We start from the raw sequence: 22289 nt of genomic DNA, 5'->3' as shown, positions 1-22289 counted from the left end.
CATGGCCGATCTCAAAGGGCAAGGAAAGTATCGTGTCTGAAGCTGAGGTTACTGCTGGTTACATGTGGTCATGAATCTTTATGTGTAGCAGAGTATGGAAGCAAATTTTGATCTTCCAACTTTCCCTTGTGCCATATATGTCATTTGTCTGTAGGACAGTCTACTGTTCAAAAATAAATCCACCCCCTTCCCTGTCATCTGCCTGTCCAGGGAAGTACAAAGGTGCTTGGTATCCAAGACTAGGTTGTTACGAGGTTGTACAGGGAAGTAAAACTTGTCACAAAATTGCCATATCCTCTAATTAACTGCTTATAAAATTGGCCTCTACTCAGATATCTCTTCTGTGTATCTGTTCTTCTGAGCTCTCTCTTTGTTGGTCCATTCCTTGCTGATTGCCGGACCACGTGCAGATCCTATAACACAGTGCAAATATAACATAAACTAGTTGTGAAATTAACTTGCAAATCTAGCTAAAGATATAGAATTTCATGAAGATACTAAAAGTGATGGGGCTGACCTGTTGGGATCCATCGAATGAGGCACTGGCAGAATGAGACCACTGACAATTGAAGAAGAGGGTATTAACAAGGAAGATGATGAGGTGGGACTTTAAAAAAGCACAATTGGACCAACAAAGGTTAGGAGAGGACTTTAGGACAAATTGATGACTCTTTCCAATATATTTGCAAAAATGAACCTCTTTTTGCTGCAAAAGTAAAAAATGAATTCAGGGATGTTGGATCATGTTACATGATTGGTCAGAAAAAGTATGCTCCAAAACGTCAGCAGAGTCCATTCCTGCTTTGTTCTAGTTATTAGGGCAGAGTTGCAATTATAACTTAAATTTCGTTAAATGTAAGATAAAATAGATCTTAGTTTCATAGTTTATATTTTAAGATCATGTTTTCATTAAATCTTGTCCCCTGCTATTTAATATGAAATTTGGTGTTATTTAAAGTGATTTCACTTAACTGGTCTCTTCCTGGTACGATTACCCCACAATTGCCAGGATATCCTCTCTTCCCCTGCCTGTAACTTTTATAGAGATAAGTATATACAGGGTTTTCAAATTTCAGTTGAAAGAGAACCACCTGAACCATTTAGCGTGACCTTTTCAGTAAAAATGCAATCACTTTTCTAATAACAAGTTGGTATCGTTACTATTTTACATCCTAATTTTGGAAATACCATGTTTTGGAAATGAGTCTGTAGGAAGTCTAGATTGGGAAGATATTTGTTTATACTCCACACAAGAGCTTAAGAACTGCTTGAGATGGGGGCGCCTGGGTGGCACAGTTAGTTAGGCATCTGACTCTTGGTTTCGGCTCAGGTCTGACTTCAGGGTTGTGAGATAAATCCCCTCATCAGGCACAGCATAGAGTCTGCTTGGGTTTCTCTCTCCCTCTCTCTCTGCCCCTCCCCAACCCCTAAAATAAATAAATACATCTTAAAAAAAAAAAGAACCCCTTGATTCAGGGGAAAGCATCTAGCAGAGCCTTCAAAATTTAGAAGCGCTGTTCAAAGTGTCCTGGGGCCTTCCAGGAACTTCTAACCAACAGGACCTATGTAGTTATTTGTCTACCAGACAGACCTTTGCTGTCTATGTCCAAGCTAGGCCCAGGTCATGATGCAAGTGACCCTTCTTTGAGCTTTACTTGATCCTCAACACTGGCTCTCCAGACCCTGTCTAGGGAGGTGAGAGGAAAGGACTGGAAGTTAAGATACAGCAGTGATCTCTTCAGTATCTTGATTTAGTTCTTGAAATATACAGAGTTGATGGAGAGATGCTTTTTCTGTGATTTTCTTTCATCAGGTAGCAGACAGGCCAAAAAGGGCCTTTGAAGATTTCCTCCTCACCTAGAGAAAGGGAAGTCTGGTCACTCTGGTAAATTCCAGCCATCCCCTAATAACTGGGGTAAAACTCCAGTTCCCTAGTGATTCACAAAGCCCTCTGAGATCTTGGTCCTTCTTGGCTTCATCTCTTGCTCCTGCCTGGTGTATCCATTGGGCTCACCAAGATTAAAGCAAGCCCCTCATTATTCCTCAGAGAATTATTTTTTCTCACCTCTGAGCCTCTGCCCATGCTGATCCTCACCTTAAGCCTGTGCCCCCACCTCTTTGCCTTCCTGGCTGTTCTGGTCCCTCAAATGGTCCTGCCCTCTCTTCCCATCTCATGGCCCTGGGACCCCGTTCCTCTCCCCCATACACTGAGCTCCCAGGGAACACGGCTTGGGTGTTTTAGCTCCAACTCAAGCCATTGACACTGGTTTTATTGGAGAGCATGGAGACTGAGATTCTTCCTGTCATGGAATTTCTCTGCATTAAATTATTTTGAACACCATAAAAAATGTGAGAATACAGAAAATGATAAAAAATGAAAAATTACCCTTTATGCCACTCTTAGAAATAGTTGCATTAATTCTTGCTTTATTTCCTTCTAATCTTTTTTTAAAGTCTATGCTTTTTTTCTTCACTTATATGAGAGATTATTACGCACGTACAAAACTGTATTATGCTGTTATCCAGAGTAAAGTTTTTAAAAGAGCTGTCTCATTGGCTGAGGCTCCTTGAGTAATCTTGTCTTTTTGTCTCTTTTGCTCTAAGTTTCAGAATCTTAACTGTGGAAAGGAAGAAAATAACCTTCAAGAACCTAGGGTCTCATGTAATCCTCAAACAAAAGCAAGCATTCTGCTTCTTCCCATCACCAAACGTGGAGCAAATATTTAGTTCTTACATTTTTATTTCTCCTGAAATGTTATTCTCCTCAAACATATATATATACCCCCCCCACACACATACAAAAGACATCATCCAGTTACAGAGGGGGAATGGGCCCTGAAGAAAAAATCCAGTCCAGCCTCATTTGATAGATGCAGTAGCGGAGAGGTTAAGGCCGAGCCCAGGGTCCTCAGGCAAGACTTAACTGGTACTCTTTTCTCTTATGCCTTGCTGGTTCCGGGGTTCTTTATTAATCAAAATATATTTAAAATTTACTTTCAGTTTTGCACCAGAAAAGTATCACTTCAGTAATCATGTTCTCTCTTTTCTGCTATCTACTACTGCTTCTTGCAAAAATCGTTCGCTTGGTTGTCTAACAGGCATGAAATTAAAATGTCCCCACCTTCCCAGGAAAGTGTTGCTTGTTCTTGGCCCACGTGCAACCACCAGAACCAGTTCAACAAATGACAGCTTCCTGTCAGTTCATGAGCTTCTGAGAGCCAGGCAGTGAGTTCCAGACACATTCTAGGAAGCACATTTCCATAGCTAAAATCAGCCAACCCCCAACCACTCTCACTTATGTAATTCCACCCATTCCTTTATCCATGTTGCTCCAACAGACCATACATTTTAAGTTGTATGTAACTGTTGTCGATTCATCTTTTGTTTTATATATTGCTTAGTGGATTTTTTCTTCTTTGGAGATTGTCAACTTCTTCAAAGTTGACAAACCGAAAAAAGGACTTCTTATTTTTCTCGCTTAACTTGCCCTCCCTGAGCTTTATTCTTCTCCATCTGTTGACCTGGTCCAAGCTGCCATCATGTCTTGCTTGGACAGTTGCAGTAGGCTAACTGGGCTCCCTGCTTTGATCTTTGGCTTCCTATACTGTTCTCAACACTACTTCCAAAAGGATCCTTTCAAAATCTTTGTTAGATCATGTTAGTTTTTTGCTTAGAGCCTGCTAGTGGCTTTCCCGAATACAAAATCCAAAGTCCCTATTCTTATTTTACAAAGCCCTGCAGATCTGGCTCTTGCCAGCTCTCTGACTTCAACTCCTATTACTTTGTCTTTGCTCACTTTGCTCCAGCTCCACGGGCTTCCTCGCTATTCTTGAACAATCAACCACACTCCTGCTCAGGGACTATATACTTAACCCTTTTGCTCTTCTGACCTAGACTCATTCCTCAATTCACTTGGAATGTAATTTTATCAGAGAACCCTTCTCTGCCCTAAAATAATATCCCCTGGACTCCTTAAACTTTAACCTTTGCTGTCCTGCATTGTATACCACCTCATATCAATTTTTATTAGTTAGTGTTTATTACTCATCTTCTCCCTTTTGAAGGTGAGCGCTATGAACACAAGTGCATGGTTTTGTCCTTTACTGTACCCCAGGCATGTAACAGTGTCTCGCTACCAGTAAGTGATGAGTAAATATTTGAAAGCACTCTACCTCTGAAACTTCCTGTAGAAGAAACACATATAGACAGTCCTTTCTGCTCAATATCCCCATGACTGTAGGGACCAGCAAAGACCCATTGGATGAACTTTTGGTTGGGAGCCTATTTGGGGCTAGATTTAGGGGTCAACACAGAGGAAGAACAAAGACCCATTAAGAATAGTGGAACAAGTCAGTAAAGATTCCTTGAACATTCATCCGTAATTAATTTCTTCACACATGTTCTTTTTTCTTCCAAGTTTTCCCATGTCTATTTTGATGTGAATTTTACTTTTCTAGTATCTTCCCCCCCCCCAAAAAAAAACCCCCACAGGGCTCTGTTTTATGAATTTGGGATGATATTTATTTTGAAACAGGTTTGAATTTCTCCACTCTTAAATTTTGAGTCACAGGTGGAAGTTTTGTTGTTGTTGTTGTTGTTGTTTTGTGTGTTAATGAAAAGGGAAACTTAAATTACATTCCACCATGAAGATGCTGCTTATTTAGCTAAGCGCGGTACAAATGAGGCCGGGGAGTGAACCTCTGGCGTGTGCGTCATCAGCCCCTGGACTCAGTGACTTCAGACCATTTGGCTGTCTTGTTGATGTTGATACTTGCAGCTTTAGGGTCCAATACCACAGCTCCCGGACTGATTTTTACATAGAGCTCTCACATTGTATATTGGTTTTGTCTACCATGCAAGAAGGTGAAACCCTGACTACCTTCCCTTCAATGACTATGTGGCCAGTGCCATTTTTCCTTCCATTCTTGTATCGATAGCAGAAAGTGGCGTGTGATGCTGAAAGCAACGTGGCAGGTGGTCATGGACAAAGGTCGTGGGAGCTGATCACGCTGCCATGTATTAATAGTCCTGTGAAATAAGTGGCAAAAGTTCAGTCACAGGAGGGGATAAATATTTGCCCGCTCATGAATCTGCTGCCGTGTGGCGGCTATATTGGGACATACCCTCCAGGGAAACATTATCTTTGCAGACAGACAACTTCTTCAGAGCTGCCTCAGAGGACCCCCGGCTGCTGTGCTCAACATTCCTGCTCCCACAGTAGATGCGTTTTGGAGAGTCACTGTCTCCCTAGTCACCCCCCGATCAGGGGTCCTGGGGGGAGGGGGAATGGGAGGAACGGCAGGAGCACTGGCCCAGGAGTCAGCCCCCAGTTCTGCTCTCCTGTGCAGCCCTGGGCCAGCCACTCGGCTTCTCGGGACTGCAGTGGCTGCCTCAGTAGAACGAGGGCAACCGTCTTTACGATCAGTCGCTATTATTCTCTGTAATTCTCTGGTTGCACTAAGTTGTGTGTTTCCTAGTCCCCCAACTCTTGGCAAACAGAGATCTATATCGTCTTACAGAACACTCCATTCCTCTTAAATACCAGAACTCCATCCCATGTGCTGCGTCCTTGTGGGGGGTTCAGGGCTGGGAGCCAAGGAAGGAACAACTGCTCCTTCAGAGGTCAGTGCTCAGGGAGGAGAAGCCAGAGGACTCAGACACCAGGAATTCTATTTACATTTACAACAGCAGAGGCCAGAATCACGTAGAAATATTAATAGCTTTGGGCTTCAGTCCCAAAATTGCAAAACAAAAAATGCCATTTGCTTGGAACAGAACTTTTAACTCTGAGACTTTTCTGGAACTCATTTATTTATACTCCTTTAATAATAATAATTTTAAGAAGCCTATTCTGGAATTTTTTTCTTTTCTTTTTTAGAGAAGGGAGGAATAGAAGAAAGCTTTTCATATTTATTTTAATATGAAAAACATTGCAAAGGTCATGAACTTTCCTCATGAAGAGTGTATATAGTTAACAGGAAAAATACCAGTGCACACATATTTGTAGCATGAATCACCTCTTAATATGTCCTGTGGCTTTTCCTCTTAAATAATGAAAAGCAATCAGCATTAAACCTCATTAGATTTTTAGCAGCTGTTGCAACTTGATCATTATTTCTGTTAGATCTTTGGGACGTCGTATCTTTGCACCACAGTTCAGGCTACGTGCTATCTTTAGCTAACCCCAGCACCTGAAAGGGAAAGCAGTCATGTGCAATCTCCCTATTTATAAAGATTAAAGGTATTCTCTCTGTAATAGGAGCCTCAGAATAACCACATCCTTACAAGTGTTCCCATAGGTGATTGTTTTGAATTCAAAGTATATTTCAAATTTGCATTATTTTCCCCCCTGCAAGGAAATCAAGATGAACTATAATGCAGCTTCCCAGTGTGCTGTTGGCTAATTCTGCCTGGCTGGCAGCCCTGGGATGGGTTGAGTCCTGCCTTTATTCTCAGAAGAAACTGAACTTTGCCTCCATAGCAAAGGTGTCACTGTCATGGTGCCTGGGCTGGAGGAGGGCCGTGGTTGATGGTAGCTATGGTGGGCAGCTCCTGCCGGGAGCCCTGGTGATGGCAGGAAGAGCAATTCTCAGCCAGTGATGCTTTTGGGACATCTTGCTCAGCCTCTCTCTGCAGAGCAAGGCCTCTTCCAGGGCCTTTAATCCATCAGGAACACTCAGGCATCCCTGGGGATATAAGAATATGGGAAAAGCATATTTACCAACCTCCTTCCCATGAGCAAAGGCTTAGTGGATGGGATTTGGGATGGAGTAGAATGGGGTCGGGATGGGCTGACGCCTACAGGGGCAGTGACTCTAGATGCTCGTCCTGCTTTTGAGGAGGGGTTCTCGTGCACTCAGTTTTGAGAGGTGCAGGTTTGGGGGCAGAGCTGAATTTCTCAGGATGGTGGAGGAGACGAAGCTGAATTCTGCCACCAAAGGCTAAGGATTAACACGAGGCAGGCCAGGCAAGGGTTGGGTTGGGACCTCAGCATAAGCAAATGTTCCACTTGACGGAAGGGCAGATCTTCAAAGTCCCCTAACCTTGCTGGCTGCATAACTGGCTCCGCCGTGGAGGTGGGAGAGGGTGGGAGAAATTATGTGGATTCTAGTCTGGAATAGCTTTTGTTATCATCCTCAGTTTTTCTTGGCTAACTATGAATAACAGATACTTTTTGTTTTAGAGTTTTGTTAACATTTGCTCCAAGCACCACTGTCGGACTAGCCTAGAGGACAGTGTGAGACACGTGTTGCTTGAGATGGTGCCTGAGCTTGCTTTCCCCCTTCTCCTTCGTGCTCCCCACCCTCAGTGGTCTCCCCCGAGGGCATGCCCTTAATCATTCACCCACGCACACCAACCTTTGGCTCAGGCTCTGCTTCCGGGGAAACTGACCTAAGAAAATACTTTATCACAGCGTTTCCCAAACTGCCCACTGAAGTGCCTTGGAGGCTACAGAGAACCCCCAGGGGTGTCATGGGGTCTTTTAAATTTGTCAGGCCCAAATACTTCATCGTTTTTATATGAAGGTCATGCTGCCTTCCTTTAGATGATGGCATATCTTTCTGAAGCTGGGTTTTCTGTGGTTGTCATGATAAAAGCAAGTACGATGTGAAAATCAGGGGGTAGAGGAGATGAAGATGGTAGAATGCAACCTGGTTACAAGGCTTGAGAATTTGTTTAGAGCCTACAGGTGCACACACCCATTCATAAGTAAATGTGGTCAAGAATAAAATAAAAACATTTTTCTTATAATGTATGTGTATTATTTTTTCAAATGGGCACTAAGTTATCAGGGCATAAATCCTTATTAAGTCGAACCTCATTGTTGGAACTTTTATTTATGTCCTTTGGTCTGGCGCTGCCCTCAGCCAATAAGGGCCCTGGGAACCAAATAATTCTGGGGTCTCTGCTTCATCATGATAATGACAGTTTGTATGTATTTTGCACTACAGTGGTTCAAGTGTTCAGGTACCAACTAACACTCCTCATTGCAGATTAAGTTTGAAATAAACTAATGCTATTCCTTTGTATGTTCCTTGTTCTCCTTCATCGTCTTATGTTGTTCTGTCACGTTGGCCTTTTAAACATGGACAAACATGCTTTCTCTTTTCTTCTTTCAGAGAGTGGGTTCATCGAGCCCCATCTATTCATTTTCTAAGAGTGTTAATCTGTCTGAGACTACTAATGAGGGATCCATGTTATCAGGTTGGTTGGAAAAAAATAAAAATAATTCTTACTTGTTATGAAGATGAGATAAAAAACTGGGACCATGTTAACCTTTTTTGTCTCTCATAACTCAGGAGCTTTCAAATTTAGGAGGTATCTCCCTTGCTATTTAAAACGATATGAGACAAGATTTAATGGAGACAAAAAATCTGTATGTTCTGCTTTATTAACTGTGGGATTAAGTGGATGGAATTTTGGTGTATGTCTTAAACCGCAGGCAATTCAGAGAGATGTACACTTGGCCACACCTTTGAGTGTGTTTCCAAGGCTCAGCGGCTCAGTAGGTCAACGTCAGCCGTGACAAGCGGGGGCCTTCTCAGGGGACTCCAGAGACAGCTCGTGGGAGAGGCAGGGCCTGCAGTTTTGGTATCTGCTCCAGAGTCCGTGTCCTTCCCCATATCCAACCTCAGACCCCGAGTTAGAGGTGAGCAAACGACTTCCCGCCTGTCTCAAATGAGGCTCGCGAGCTCAAGAACCTTTCCCTCCCCTCGCTAGTTAGTAGAGTGTGCTGCCTCTCTTTTAGTGCTTCTTAAACTTGAATGCACCTGGCATCCCCTGGGAATCTTGTAAATTGCAGCTTCTGATTCGGCAGGTATACGGTGAGGCCCAAGACTCTGCATTTCTAACAAGTTTCCAGAGGACGCCCGTGCCGCTGGTCCGTGGCCCACACATTGCATAGCCAGCACTTGGTGCTTTCGCAGTGAGGCTCTAAAGAAAAGCTTACCTAACATTTCACCTGGACCTTGACAGTTAGTTCTTCCAGTACTGGCTGGTAGATACCTGCTTCCATCAAGCAGCAGTTCTCCCACTTTTGTGTGCATCAGAAGCACATGGAGGACTTAATGATTGCTAGGACCCCTTACCAGAGTTTCTAATTCAGTAGGTTTGGGGAGAGCCTGAAGATCTGCATTTCCAGTAAATTCCTAGGTAATGCTGATGTTGCTTATCAGGGGACCAACAGTTGGAGAACCACTGCTCCAAAGCCTCAAGGTTGCTTATTTAGTCATTATTGTTTCTGCTTGCCAGTGTTAAATATCTAGAGTGTTCTCAATATTCATACATGCTTAGTATACCTGCATACATACATACATACATACATGCCTCACAGATTTTTTCCCCCTAAGAAGCATCTCCTATTACACACTGTCCTGATATGCTATTAGGAAGCCCAGACCCCTTGGAAGACCTTTTACTTGGGATTTGATTTTACTGGTGAATTGTTTGAGTCCGAATGTGTCTCTCTTCATTACCCCAATAACTGTCTTTTCCAAACTTGGCACTAAAAAAAAGTATTTTGGTACTAGTCAACTACAGAGCCTGCTCTGATTTGAGACTTTTGGGATTCATGGTGGTTCCACATCTTTCCTTTAGAAGAATCACTACTTCCTCTTTGGTATTCTGAGCGGGCTTTGTGCTATTATCATTTAGTTGGCACTTTGACCATGGGCCTCAGGGTATACTCCAAATGGCTTTCTGTCCTGGTTGCTCAAAACTTTCTGGGAAGATAGCATCCTTTTTCCTCCATGACCAGCCTTACAGACCTGTGTGTTCTATGTATTTCTGAGCTGCCATTTGCAATTCTGTATGTGGCATATCTAATAAGGGTGGACCGTGTGTTCCATTTTGCCCAGATCAGTCCCAGAATGTGCGCATTGTTCCCAGTTAATTATTAATAACACCCTCTTTGACTCTCAGGAAGGTGGATTGTTAGCAGGAGATCTAGTTTTTTGACTTCTAGAAGTTAGCAAAATAGATGTTCTCTGAGATGTTCTGTTTGTTCAGAGAATTGATGGCAGTTGTCTCATACTCTGCTGATCTCCATCTAAAGTATTGCCTTTCTTAGTCTAGTTCTTGATGGATTGGGACAGGGTTGATTGCCCTGCTCTCTCCAGGAAAGAATTCAGTGACCTCTTTGTTTATGGGATTTTGTGACTAAACACACATTCAATGAAGTCTTTCCCTGATTTCTAGCCTTCCCATAGAAGGGGATTCTCTCTGAATCTCTCCCCCGGCTCTCTCCACAAAGAAGAGCATGTGCTCAGGCTGTTTAACTTCTTGAGTTGCCAAGAATTGTTGGCCGAAGTCACAAAGCTTTGCTGGGATTTACTGTAATTTATGCCGGTGAATCTCAGCAAGTCTTCACTCTTACTGGGCATTCCTTTCCTCTCTTGTTGAGTTAGTGCTACAGAATCCACGGTGGCTGGTCCCAACTTCTCATACCCCAACCCCTTCCTACCCCTGTCATCCTCACCAAATCAGAGCATCATCTGTTTTATGGAGAAAACCAAAGCCATCCCATTGGGGCTTTCTTATTATCTCTTCTTTGTTGCTTGAAATATTTGGATTATCTTGAAACTTTATGTTCTTCTTGTTTCTGAAGAAATATCCCTCCTCCTTGCCAAGGCTTACCCCTCTACCTATTCACTTTCTTACTATGTCAGTGGTTCCCTTTCTATTTTCCATTATCATAAAAATGTCCTTTCCTTGACCCAGGTAACCCTTCAAATCTTCACCTTACCTTCATTGCTCCATTTCTTGAAGGGTCAGACTATGTCTCTTGAACCTACTACCTTTCTGTCAGGACTGATGGGCTGTATGACTTGCACACTGAATCAGTGTACAAGGTTCTATCTGGAAGCCATACTTCGGTCAGCATTCCTTGATCCAGAGGTTGCAAACACCTAAGAGGTGGCTCTTAGATTGGATCTTGCCTGCCTGGAGACTTCAGTATATGCTTAATGGAGATTCCAGCGAGAAAAAACTAGAAGGAATGAAAGAGAAGCCATTGTGAAGGTATACATGCGTAGAGTTTGTCATAATTAAAGAAAGACATATGATCTGAGATTTCAAGTATAGCAGGAGGCCCAGGCAGGATAAAGATAAATGCCCACCTGCAATCATTCCTGTGAAGCCGGAGCACATTGCTTATTGAGGATACAGTGAAGATCTTAAAAGCTGCTACCTACAATTATATTAGAAACCACAATAAAAAGATAGTCAGGCTGAGTGACCTTTTCCCAGCACCTGCATTCCTCAACTCCTGTAGCAGCACACAGGCTTTCCCACATTTTCTGTTTGCCTTCACCCATCCCACGGGGCTCTAGCTTTTCCTCAGCACTTTGCGCCTTTCTGTATTCTTTACTTGCTCTTTTTCTTAATCCTTCCTTCCTAAATGTTAACCTTCCCAAAGTTCTTTCCTTAAACATCTTCTCCCCTATCTTCCACGCTCTTGGCTTTAACACTTGTGGTTGGCATTGTTTTATGCTCACAAGTACTTAAGCTCCAGTCTCAAACTTGTCTCTTTACGTAAGTCCCAAATTTCTACGGGTATTTCGGATGGCCATGTGGATGACAGTAGCATCGTGGTTCTCAAAGTGTGACCTGGGGATTGCTTACGGGTCTCTGAAACCCTTTCTGGGGTTCCACAAGGCCAAAAATATCTTAAAAATAATGCCACGATATTGTTTGCCTTTTTCTTATGTGTGTGCAGTGGAGTTCTCCGGAGGCGACAGGATGTATGACAAAGTCATGGCTCTGAGGGCTGAGGGAACAGGTGCTTGTGTTCTCCTGTGCTTTAAAAATTTCTCACCTTTAACTTCTAATATGATGAACAGATACAACCCACATAAACAAAACTCTTTGGGGTTCTCAGTAATTTTTAAGAGTATAAGGGAGTACAGAGGCCAGAGAGTTTGAGAAGCATTGTGGGAGTGCATTTCACTTAAAAACTTTAAAATGGAGCTCTTTGCTTCTTCCTCTCACCTTGAACCTTCAGAATCAACTCCTAATCTTTTCACTGGTAACCACCTTGCCTCCAGACTCCAAGGTAGGAAACTTTGAACCATGACTAATGCTTCCCTTTGACTCACCCCCTGCAAATAGAGCACAAGCAAGTTTTTAGAGGACTATTGCTCTTCCATCTGGAAAGATAAGGTACCAGTGCATAGAAGGGACTTAAAATCATGACCCAGGAATGAGCAGTGTGGAACCACTCTTGAGTTTTGAACAGCGGAGTAAGGTGATCACATTTGTGATTCACTATTAAGCACTCCCTGCAGTGTGGCTGGCATCGGTTTGGTTGCTGACTAGGTCTAGGATGGGAGCGTCTAACGGCACTGACATTTTCAGCTGTGGCAAAAATAGTTGTGCACTAACAACACCCATTTGGGTGCTGCATTGTGGTCCATTTTTTGAGAACATACTCCTTATCTGTATTACATTATTGTATCATTTAAAAAAATTTTTTTTTATTTTTTAAAGATTTTATTTATTTATTTGACAGAGAGACAGACAGCCAGCAAGAGAGGGAACACAAGCAGGGGGAGTGGGAGAGGAAGAAAGGCTCCTAGCGGAGGAGCCTGATGTGGGGCTCGATCCCATAATGCCGGGATCACGCCCTGAGCCGAAGGTGATGCTTAACGACTGAGCCACCCAGGCGCCCCCATTTTTTTTTTTCCTTAAAGGTAAACCTCAGGGACTAGTCAGAGCAAGGACATTCGTCACAGATTGCACATTGAACTGAAGGGCAGATGGACTTGCGGACTTTCTCCAGGTCACTAGGCTCAGAGGTACTGAACCCAGTCTTGTGACCCTCTCAGGCTTGTGACCAGGGAGAAAATGCTGAGATCTGACAGTACACCCAGGAAGTGTTGCTGTAATTCAAGCATGCAGTCATATTTGCTTTTCAGATTAGGATCCAGAACTGTTAAGCCCAGGTAAGTGCATACCTTGTGGTCTTGGTTGTCTCCAGTGGACACTCTCTGATGAAAGTGGTCACATTGGTATGACCAAAGAAAAGAGAACGTAGACCGGGAGTCTGTGAGCAATCAATCTACTGGCCTTGCTCCAGTCTACATAGAAGCATCGGGGGAGAGGGGAGTGTTTATTCCATAAATGAAGGGTAAACTCTTGAGTATGTAGCAACGACATTCTCAGAGAGTGACAAAGCCCCTCTCCCCTTCCTATACTTCATAACAGTGCTTCTCAAACTCCTGTGTTCCACAGGAGTTAATATGCATTCTGTGACAAGAACTGTGCTTCAATTAATGATGTTTGGGAAAAGCTGCACCTTAGTCCTCCCATTGGAGGCTTAGGACAGCATGTTAAAGGCTCCAAGGGGTCCTACGATAAAAGCATTTGTCAAACTCTCTTTAACATATCATTTCCCAAGCTAATTTGAATTTGGCGATGAAATTATTATTATTATTTTTAAAACAGAATGTCTAATACCACCCACTGCACAAAATAAAAGGGTTATTCCCAGAAAAAAGTCTTGAAAATGGGATTTAGTCCCAAATTGTTAATAGTGATTATTAGATAGTTATGTTACTTGTCAAGGTAAAAATTCAAAAATGATCATGCCAATCATTTATTTTTTTATTTTTTTAAAAGATTTTATTTATTTGAGAGAGAGAGAGCACGAATTGGGGAAAGGGCAGAGGGACAAGCAAGATTCCCTGATGAGCGGGGAGCCTGACACTGGGCTGGATCCCAGGGCCCTGAGATCATGACCTGAGCTGAAGACAGACGTTTAACCAATTGAGCCACCCAGGCGCCCCATGAGCAATCATTTAAACATTATTCTCTCCCTTAGTGTCTTCTCACTCCCAAGCTTCAAATTTAAATCTCCTTCAAACCAGCCATTCTCAGATTTAAATGTTTTGCCCTCACCTCGTCTTTCATGGCCTCTTTCACTTTTCTCAAGTGAACATCCCGTCAGCAGCTCAGTATGTCCCAATCGGAGTCTTCTCTAACCTGGGTCTGTTATAGTATCTTCCTACCCCTCAGTCCCCAGGCTCAGATATGGTGATGTCTTCTACTTTGTTCCTTTTCTTCCAGCATGTCTTCGTGTTTGGTTGACCACACTATTTCATGTGTGATCTACTACTTTCGACTCTCCGTTCTCCTGCCCACTGCCACTGCCATCCAACTGGGCTTCCGGGTGGCTCTCTTGCCTCTCTAGTTCATTGAAAAATGAGATGGAGGTCTTCACAGCTGATTCCAATCATCCCCTGTTCACACAGTGTGTTCATCTCATCTCAGGGTCCACATGATGAAGATGAAGGTCAGATTCAGGCTCACAGCTAAGCCTTCCCACAGTTTGGTCCCACCGTGCTTTTCTGACATTATTCCCAAGAATGCCCTTCATGGAATTATGGAAGTGCTTCTTGCAGTTGTGCAACACCTTGATGTTCTTTCTGCACACCTTCTGTGCACCTTTAGACCTACTGTTCTCTTTTCTTGGAATCTCCCTGATTTTCCCCTATTTCTTCTCAGCAGATCTATCTATCCTTCTAAACCTTTTCCAAGGCCACCATCCTTATGACATTTTCTATAGTCCTCTCAGCAGGATATCATGTGTCCCTCCTGGGACATCATGGCACTTCATGTATAACTTTCTTATAACAGTTACTAAATTCTGTCTTAAATGCCAGTTGTTTGTATATCTACTTTGTGCTTGCCTAAAGCTCAGTGAGGTAGGCCTCAGTCATCTGCATATTTGTGTCCTCTTCAGAGCCTGACACAGGGCTTTTACATAATAAGAATGAAAAAAATTGTTGAATAAACATAAGTAGCTTTAAAATGTTATTTTTATATGTATAAAATATTCTGCCATAACTAGGAATAATGTATACAGTATTCTTCTGTTCTTTAATTATAGCTCTTCTAGAGTGAATAGCAATGGTGAAAATTCAAATTAGGGGTTAGTCACAGAACTATTTTTAATTGAGTTGTAAATATTGCTTCATACTTAATTTAAACATGGGTATGTTTAGCGTTTCCAAATTCACTGCACATACAATAAGGAAACCTTGACCAGGAGGCCTTACGAATCTTGAACCTTTTTTTCAGCCTGCCCACTCAGTTGGCTTCAAGGTAGAACTAGATTGTTCTCCCTCACACTCGAGTACTCATTGCCATGCATTTCCCAGAATTGGAATGATGGCTAATATTTATTTTTCAAATGACTTCCTTGTGTGCATGTTGAGGAGAGTACAGCTTTAATTAAACAGGTTAGGGTCAATTGAAACACGTTTGCCTGAAGATAAATGTCAATGTGGATAATCTGAGGGCCCTTGCTATTAATAGAGTTCCAAGTCGGTCCCTCTCATAACTGCAGCCTCCCACCACTGTCTTCCCTAACTACCACTTTTAGAGGGATTTCAGAAGTTTCGTGAAATGCCTTCTTATTGGGGATTGGATTTAAAAATCTGTATCGGAGACATTTTGTGATGATTATTCTTATCTTCGCTTCAAGTATGGGTTTAATAAGACCATTAGCCTCTCCATTTTAAGGAGGAGCCCTACAGTCTAGAGCAATCCTAGTCAACTTTTACCGTCTGTGAATTAGCTGGGAATCTTGTGGAAATTCAGACCGTGGTTCAGCAGGTTTGGGGCGAGGAGGAGAGTCTGTGTTTCTAACCAGCTCCTCGGTGAGGCTGGTGCCGCTCTCCGGGGACCACACTAGGCAGGGCCCACAGGAAGGTCCTGGGAATTGGTGATGCTGCATTCCATTCCTCTGTGGGCTGCTCACTTAGGCAAAGTGGCTTACCTTTCTGGGTCTTAGTTGTCCTAATCTGCAATGTGAGGGCACAACATCTTAACAGCTCTTTCCAGCTCTACCATTTTATGATGACATGAGGGGAAGCAGGAAGAATGAGGAGTCAGGCTGCAGGTCTGAGCACATTTTCATTCTTTTAATTTGAACCCAACTTTCATTTGTATTCACAGTTCATCTTTAATGTGGTATGAATAACAAACATTAAACAGCTGCATTTTTATGTTACCATCAAAAAATAGTGATCAATCTGATGATTTACTAAAGAACGTCCATGTATAATATACTTCCCCCTCCACCTTCATCTTTTGTGTATGTTCTGTTGTTTTTGTTTTATTAGGAAATACTCCACAGCTTGGGAGGAATTGAAAACCTAGCTCAGGTAAGATTCCTTTGCGGTGGCTGGTCTTGCCTTTGCATTTGGTGCCATGGCTCTGGGCAAGGATTACATAGGTGTATGACAGCAGATGGCTTTCTTACCTTAGGTTGCTTGCCAAGGGGAGGAGCAGGCAGGGTGGGTAAGTGTGTGAGGCAGGATACTCACAGAGCAGGAAGGGACCCATGACATTTTGTTCCAGCTAATTTTACCCAGCCTGCCGAAACAAGAAAGTTCTATAAAAGGTCACATGTCCTTAGTTAGTAATGAAAAGAAATAGGTGTTGGCTGGCAGGCCCAGATCCTCAGCATTGCACATACCAAATGATGGGAGAAAATATTGGTAATAAAGATGTTCATAATTGTTTCACAAAAAAAGAATTATGCTCACTAAAATATTTCCAAACACGTGACAATGGGAGGAATGACCTTCACTTCATTGATTTTTCTGCTTTTATAACTACTGAGGGAAGGTAAGCAGGTCGAGCCAGTGGGATGTTTGGGTCTATTAGTATGATAATGCAAAATTTCTAGGCATGGCATTGGGTTAGAACAGCCCGTTCTCCTAAAACGTCTACCATGTAGACAAAGAATGATTTTCATAATGAACCAGTGGCCCTGCAAACTCATTCTGTATTACTAATGGAAGAGTAAGTTTAATGGCAGGTTAATGCTAAATCTATTACATTTTATTATATTTTCATTCTTGGGAAATTGCTGTAACATGTCTAATTTTTGTTTTTAAGATTTTTTTTTAATTGTCTGGAGGTTTACCTCATTTAATGAAATGACTGTCTTTCATAAAATTATATTGTAAAGGAATCTCTTATCCACCTTAACTTTCCTTGTAATATTAGAATTTTATGTGTGTTTCTCTGAGCCTTTTTCTTTTTATAATCAGTTATCTGCAGTCAGTGATTATCAGAGTAACCCACACCCATTTTATTCTTACTACTGCTATTGTGTGTGTGCTGGTTAGATACAATTTTTTTTTTTTTTTTTTTTTTTTTTTGGGCCAAATNAATGACACCACAAACTTATTTAGTTACATGCCATTTTTTGAGAGTTTATAAAATCTTTCCATGGTCCCTCCCTCAACTTCAGCGCATGCAAGAGTAGGCAGAGTCCAGAAACTCAAGCTACCTTTGGCACTTGAGTGAACCTGGCCCAGAAGGCCTGAGTATTATTTGGTGTATCTGTTCTGCCATCTAGAGCTCATTTTCAGAAGTGCACCTCTTGTCCCTTATCTGCTCCTGTGCTTTTGCTAATCTTTCCTTCTGACTCTTGTTGGTTTGGTCCCTACTGCAGTACATGGAGATTGTGGCCAATGAGTACCTCGGCTACGGAGAGGAGAGGCACAGTGTGGACAAGCTGGTCAACATGACGTGTAAGTGTCGCCGTGGGGACACGGCAACTTTTCCCACTTGCCAAAATGAGCAGGATGGCGTTTTCAACAGGAAAAAGGATCCTTTGAATATTTATAAGTCTACCCATTCACAGTTCTGGTATCGGGAGTCCATGCCAATTGTTATATTCAGTGGCAAAATATACCCAGAAGGAAAACTTCAGATCACAACTCTTCCCTTGAAAAGCCCAATTTCGTGTTGAAGATTTTCACTGAGCACAAATTTATTTGAATGCAAGAGAGACTTCCATAGTGGTAAATTTTGGTAAAAATCTTTTTTGCTTCCTTTGATTTCTGTTGAAGTGTCAGAGGCTATTCACTTTTCATCTATAAAGTGGGGTTAATAATAATACCTACCTCATAAAATTTAAAACTCTGTGAACATAAAAAAGAAAAAAAAAAGATCCTGATGTGATGATGAGAACGTGAACACATTGGTCTGTGTGTGTGGAACTCAATCTTCTTTCTTTGGAGGCTCTTTCCAGCCCCACCTTGCCTCCTGTTTGAAGAGCTGTAGGTCCCCTGTTGCTGTGGGATGCTGGCCCATTTTCTCTGAATGGTCTGGTTTTCCGTATTTGTTTCCAGGACAGCACACTGATTCTCAGTTGTGGGGGGAGGAGAGTATGTGGTGACCCCCTAGACACCAGGAAGTTTCTTTGAGAACAACTGTTCCCCTCAGCTGGGGAACCTTGCTAAGGCCCATCACCTTCGGTGGCCTTTCTCTCCTCTCCATATTTGAAATCTTTCTAGGGAGAATCTTGGAAGAGAAGGTTTCACTTTGAACCTGTGATGATGTTGAAGAACTCAATTCAACTTTAAGTGGAAGGAGATGTTTGCCTTTTTTGCTGTCTCCATATTTTATTATTATAATAGTAATATATAATAATTAGTAGTTGAGCTTAAGAGGTAATTCTCAGAGTAAAAAAAAAAATGACCCTGTTCCTCCTCCCTCCATTGTTACTTTTGTGTTGTCTGTCTTCCCATGAGCCCTTTCTCTGCTTGCCCATCAGTACTTTGGACCCAAGGTTCTATGAATACTGTCGCCTTTAAGTGTCGAAGCCCTCTTTGAGTTATTTCCTTCCTTTATAGATATTTTTCAAAAACTTGCTGCTGTCAAAGACCAAAGAGAATGGGTCACCACAAGTGGAGCACACAAGGTGAGTGGTCCCAGAAGGAGCGAACACTTCAGTTCCATGTGGCAGTGGTTCACATGCTGGGGTTTAGAGCCCCGTGATCAAGTTTCTTAAAATTATAGTTCACGAACCTGCTAACCTAGCCTAGAATTGTAAACTGCCAGCCCTTTAATATTCTTTATCAGCCTAAGGAGTAGATATAGAAATAGCGAACAGGTTTTCTGAAACTCATTTTTTTTCCCCTTTTCCTATGCCATTTATTAACAATGAAGTTTGTTGCTTTATTTAAATGTTGCTTGAGAAACCCTGGCTATGTATAAACTGCCCCTAAGTGTGTGTTTACAAATGAACAAATAAAGTATGTGTATACATAGAAATACATTCCATATGGCACATGGAGTTATATATGTTTAAACCATATGAAATTGTCATGTCTGTGGGGCAATTTCATATGGTTCAACCTTATAATCAGATGGTATAGTATTACAAGCATATGGATCAAATATACATTTCAAGATGAGTGGATGCAGATTTAGTCAAAACAGACTAAATTTATATTGATAACAAAACTATTTAGATGATAGCTGCCTACAGCCAAGTTTCAATAATCTGTTAATTTCTCATATCCCAAGAGGCCACTTTTGAACATATATTAGAGCAAGGTTGCCTAAAATGTGTTCGCATGTGCTGCTTATTGTATAGGGGATGATCCTAGGTCATATACAAATCAACACTTTACATTTCAATAGCTACATATATTTCACTGATATTATCATTTAGAATTTGGGGAACATTTTTGAGTAGCATTAAGGAGTTAAGTGGATATGGCAAAAATTGTGGGAATGTTATGTCAGTGACTGAAGTTTGGGGAACATTGTATCAGGAGATCAGAGAAAAAAGTCAGAGAAGAATAAAAGGAGGGAATCAGAGAAATAAAGATAATGATAGCTTTATAAACAAATGAATGAAATCATAAAGGGGAAAATGGGCATAACAGAAACCAAAAATCAGCCAAGCAGTTGTTACACAGTTCACAGCTCTGGCCTGAAATGTGTCTGGGTGTACACTTTCAGGGTACTCTGAGTTCTAAAAGTCTAGAGAGAAGAGGGATGAATTTGCATTCATGCGAATTCAGAGAAGGCAACTGATGAGGTACAGACTTCCAGTTAAGTCATGTTACTTAACATGATGTCTGGAAGCATAGATTCATGCTCTTCCAACATCAATTAGAAATCTGAGAGGCAAATGAAGTCCTTGGTAATATAGTCATACCTTGCCTCGTCTAGGGGGAAAAAGACAGTTTTCAACACTTTGGTGAAAAGTAGTTCCACAATTGGGAAAGGACCTACCACAATGCCTGGCTCAGAATAAGTTCTCAATGACTGGTTGCTCTCAGTAATGTAGTTCCTATCATTAGTCTCCCTACTTCTCCTTGGGGAGAGGTCAGAAGAGGCAGAGGGGACCTCCTGGGCACATGAAAAGAGAGGGAAGAGTGAGAACCTTGGCCATGTACCTTGGTCACTTGCGCTTCCCGCCCTGGGTAAAGAATGGCCACAAGGAACTAGCCTTGAGTTTCAAAGCAGAAAGGGGGTCCTACCCCCTGAAAGAGCTGTGTGTGCTGAATGTGCAGTAAAAAAAATCCTCTTGAGGTCGAGCCTCGATCTTTGAAAGAAACATTATGCCACTCAAGAAGCTTGTACTACTCACACAATGAAACTTTCTTTTACTTCATTTTTCAGACGTTAGTAAATTTACTTGGTGCCCGAGATACTAATGTTTTGTTGGGTGCCCTTCTGGCTCTGGCTAGTTTAGCTGAAAGGTAAGTGTATTTTAATATCTTTCCAGTTCCACTGCCATAGCAGTTTAGGCGGGAGAGACAAAAAATAGATCAGTTTCTCTCTAGTTACTTACCTACTTAGTTACAATTTGTGAAAAATAAGCATGAAGTGGTATTAATACATTGAAGAGGATCCTGAATGAAAAAGCATCTTTTAAAACTTAAGTTGGAAAGGAAAACCACAGTTTCTTCTCTTTTTCCAGACCAGAAATACTTACCTCGTCTTTCATCCAACCCTCAGATACTTGCACTTTCAAAATAACCGCAGTATTTCTTTGACAACGGTATCTCCCTGACCTTAAAAAAAAAGTTCCCTCCTGTATAGTCATCCTAACGTATAAAACATTTTTGAACGCTTTTACCCTTAAAACAATTCTGGATAATATGTTCCCTTATAGACATCATGATTATTTTAAATAAAAGTGCCTTATATATATTTTCGTGCCAATAAGTGAATCGATGCTTTTTTTGTTTTTATTTTTTTAACTTTATATGGAATAATTGACACGTAGAACTGCATATGTTTAAAGTGTACAACACGATGATTTGATATACATTATGCGTATGGAATGATTATCAAGTTCAAGAGAATGAATATACTCATCATGTCACATTCTTACTTCTGTGTGCATGCAGTAAGAACACTTAGCTGTGCTCTCATCAACTTACAAGTGTAAAATACCACACTAGCTGTAGTCTCCACGCTGGACATTAGATCCTCAGTGCTCATTCTTCTTGTAACTGAAAGTTCGTACCCTTTAATCTGTATTTCCCTCCTGTCTAGCCCCTAGCAATCACTCACCATGCTAATCTCTATTTCTATGTAATCAGTTCTTTTGCTTTTTGTTTTAGATTCCACATATAACTGATCTCACACAGTATTTACCTCAGCTCAGTTCCCTTCAGTTTCACCCATGTTGTCACAAATGGCAGAGCTTCCTTCTTGTTTATGGATGAATAATAATATTCAATTGTATTTATGTAGGCCCACGTAGGTCATTTTTATATCTTGGCTATTGTGAATAATGCTGATTATTACTTTTTTAATGAAAAACCTGTGATTCTTTTTGGAGGAAGGGAACCATATTATCATCATACTGTTATTAAACAAATTTAAATTGATGACAAGTAACATTTGTTGAATGTTGGAATTTGATGTCGTCTGGCCCCATGGAGCTATATTGCTTTTTGTTTCTCCTCCTGAGATAATACGAGAATAAGGGTGTTAAATGAATGGATATGGTAAAGTATGTTTTTAGTAGTTACTAACAGTTTTCAATTTATAGTCCAGAATGTAGGGAGAAGATAAGTGAACTCAACATTGTAGAAAATCTGCTGATGATTTTGCATGAATATGACTTGCTTTCCAAAAGGTAGGATTGCTAATAGGGGGAAAAAGACAATGTCATATTTGATGAAAACGGTAATTGTTATTTCTATTATGTCATGCTATTCACATTATTAACTGAATGTCATGAGTCACCTTGACATTTCTTTTCTTTTCTTTTCTTTTTTCTAATTTCCTCCTTATTTATTATGAACATGCTAGTATATGTATACATACAGATACGTATATATGTATACATATACATAACACACATTATTAAGCAAATATCTTTTTCTTTCTTCTCTTACTTCCATATCATGTAACATAACATGTATTGATTTTATACCAGTATTTGAGTGTATTTATTTACTTATTTATTTATTATGTTATGTTAGTCACCATACAGTATTTTTTATTTAAGTTTTTAT

At 41.3% G+C, this 22289-nt stretch overlaps 1 protein-coding gene across 8 annotated transcripts in view; it reads left to right on the top strand.

Moving 5' to 3' along the window:
- NEK10 (NIMA related kinase 10) overlaps positions 1 to 22289 on the top strand; it is a 235895-nt gene that overhangs the window by 31105 nt on the left and 182501 nt on the right. For 7 of the 8 annotated variants that reach the window (XR_004626025.1, XR_004626022.1, XR_004626024.1 and 4 more), the window contains exons 6-11: positions 8121 to 8205; positions 16125 to 16166; positions 17468 to 17546; positions 18654 to 18721; positions 20437 to 20516; positions 21821 to 21907. Coding sequence is in view for 4 of the 8 variants with exons in the window: in XM_019796374.2 (XP_019651933.1) it covers positions 8121 to 8205; positions 16125 to 16166; positions 17468 to 17546; positions 18654 to 18721; positions 20437 to 20516; positions 21821 to 21907 (441 nt within the window). In the remaining 4 variants the exon portion in view is untranslated. The remainder of the gene's footprint in view (positions 1 to 8120; positions 8206 to 16124; positions 16167 to 17467; positions 17547 to 18653; positions 18722 to 20436; positions 20517 to 21820; positions 21908 to 22289) is intronic. The other variant, XM_019796375.2, reaches the window with a different exon arrangement.

The sequence above is a fragment of the Ailuropoda melanoleuca genome, chromosome 6, assembly GCF_002007445.2.
Source record: "Ailuropoda melanoleuca isolate Jingjing chromosome 6, ASM200744v2, whole genome shotgun sequence".
Lineage (NCBI taxonomy): Eukaryota > Metazoa > Chordata > Mammalia > Carnivora > Ursidae > Ailuropoda > Ailuropoda melanoleuca.
Note: the sequence above shows the minus strand (reverse complement) of the source record. Positions and strands in the feature narration are given on the sequence as shown.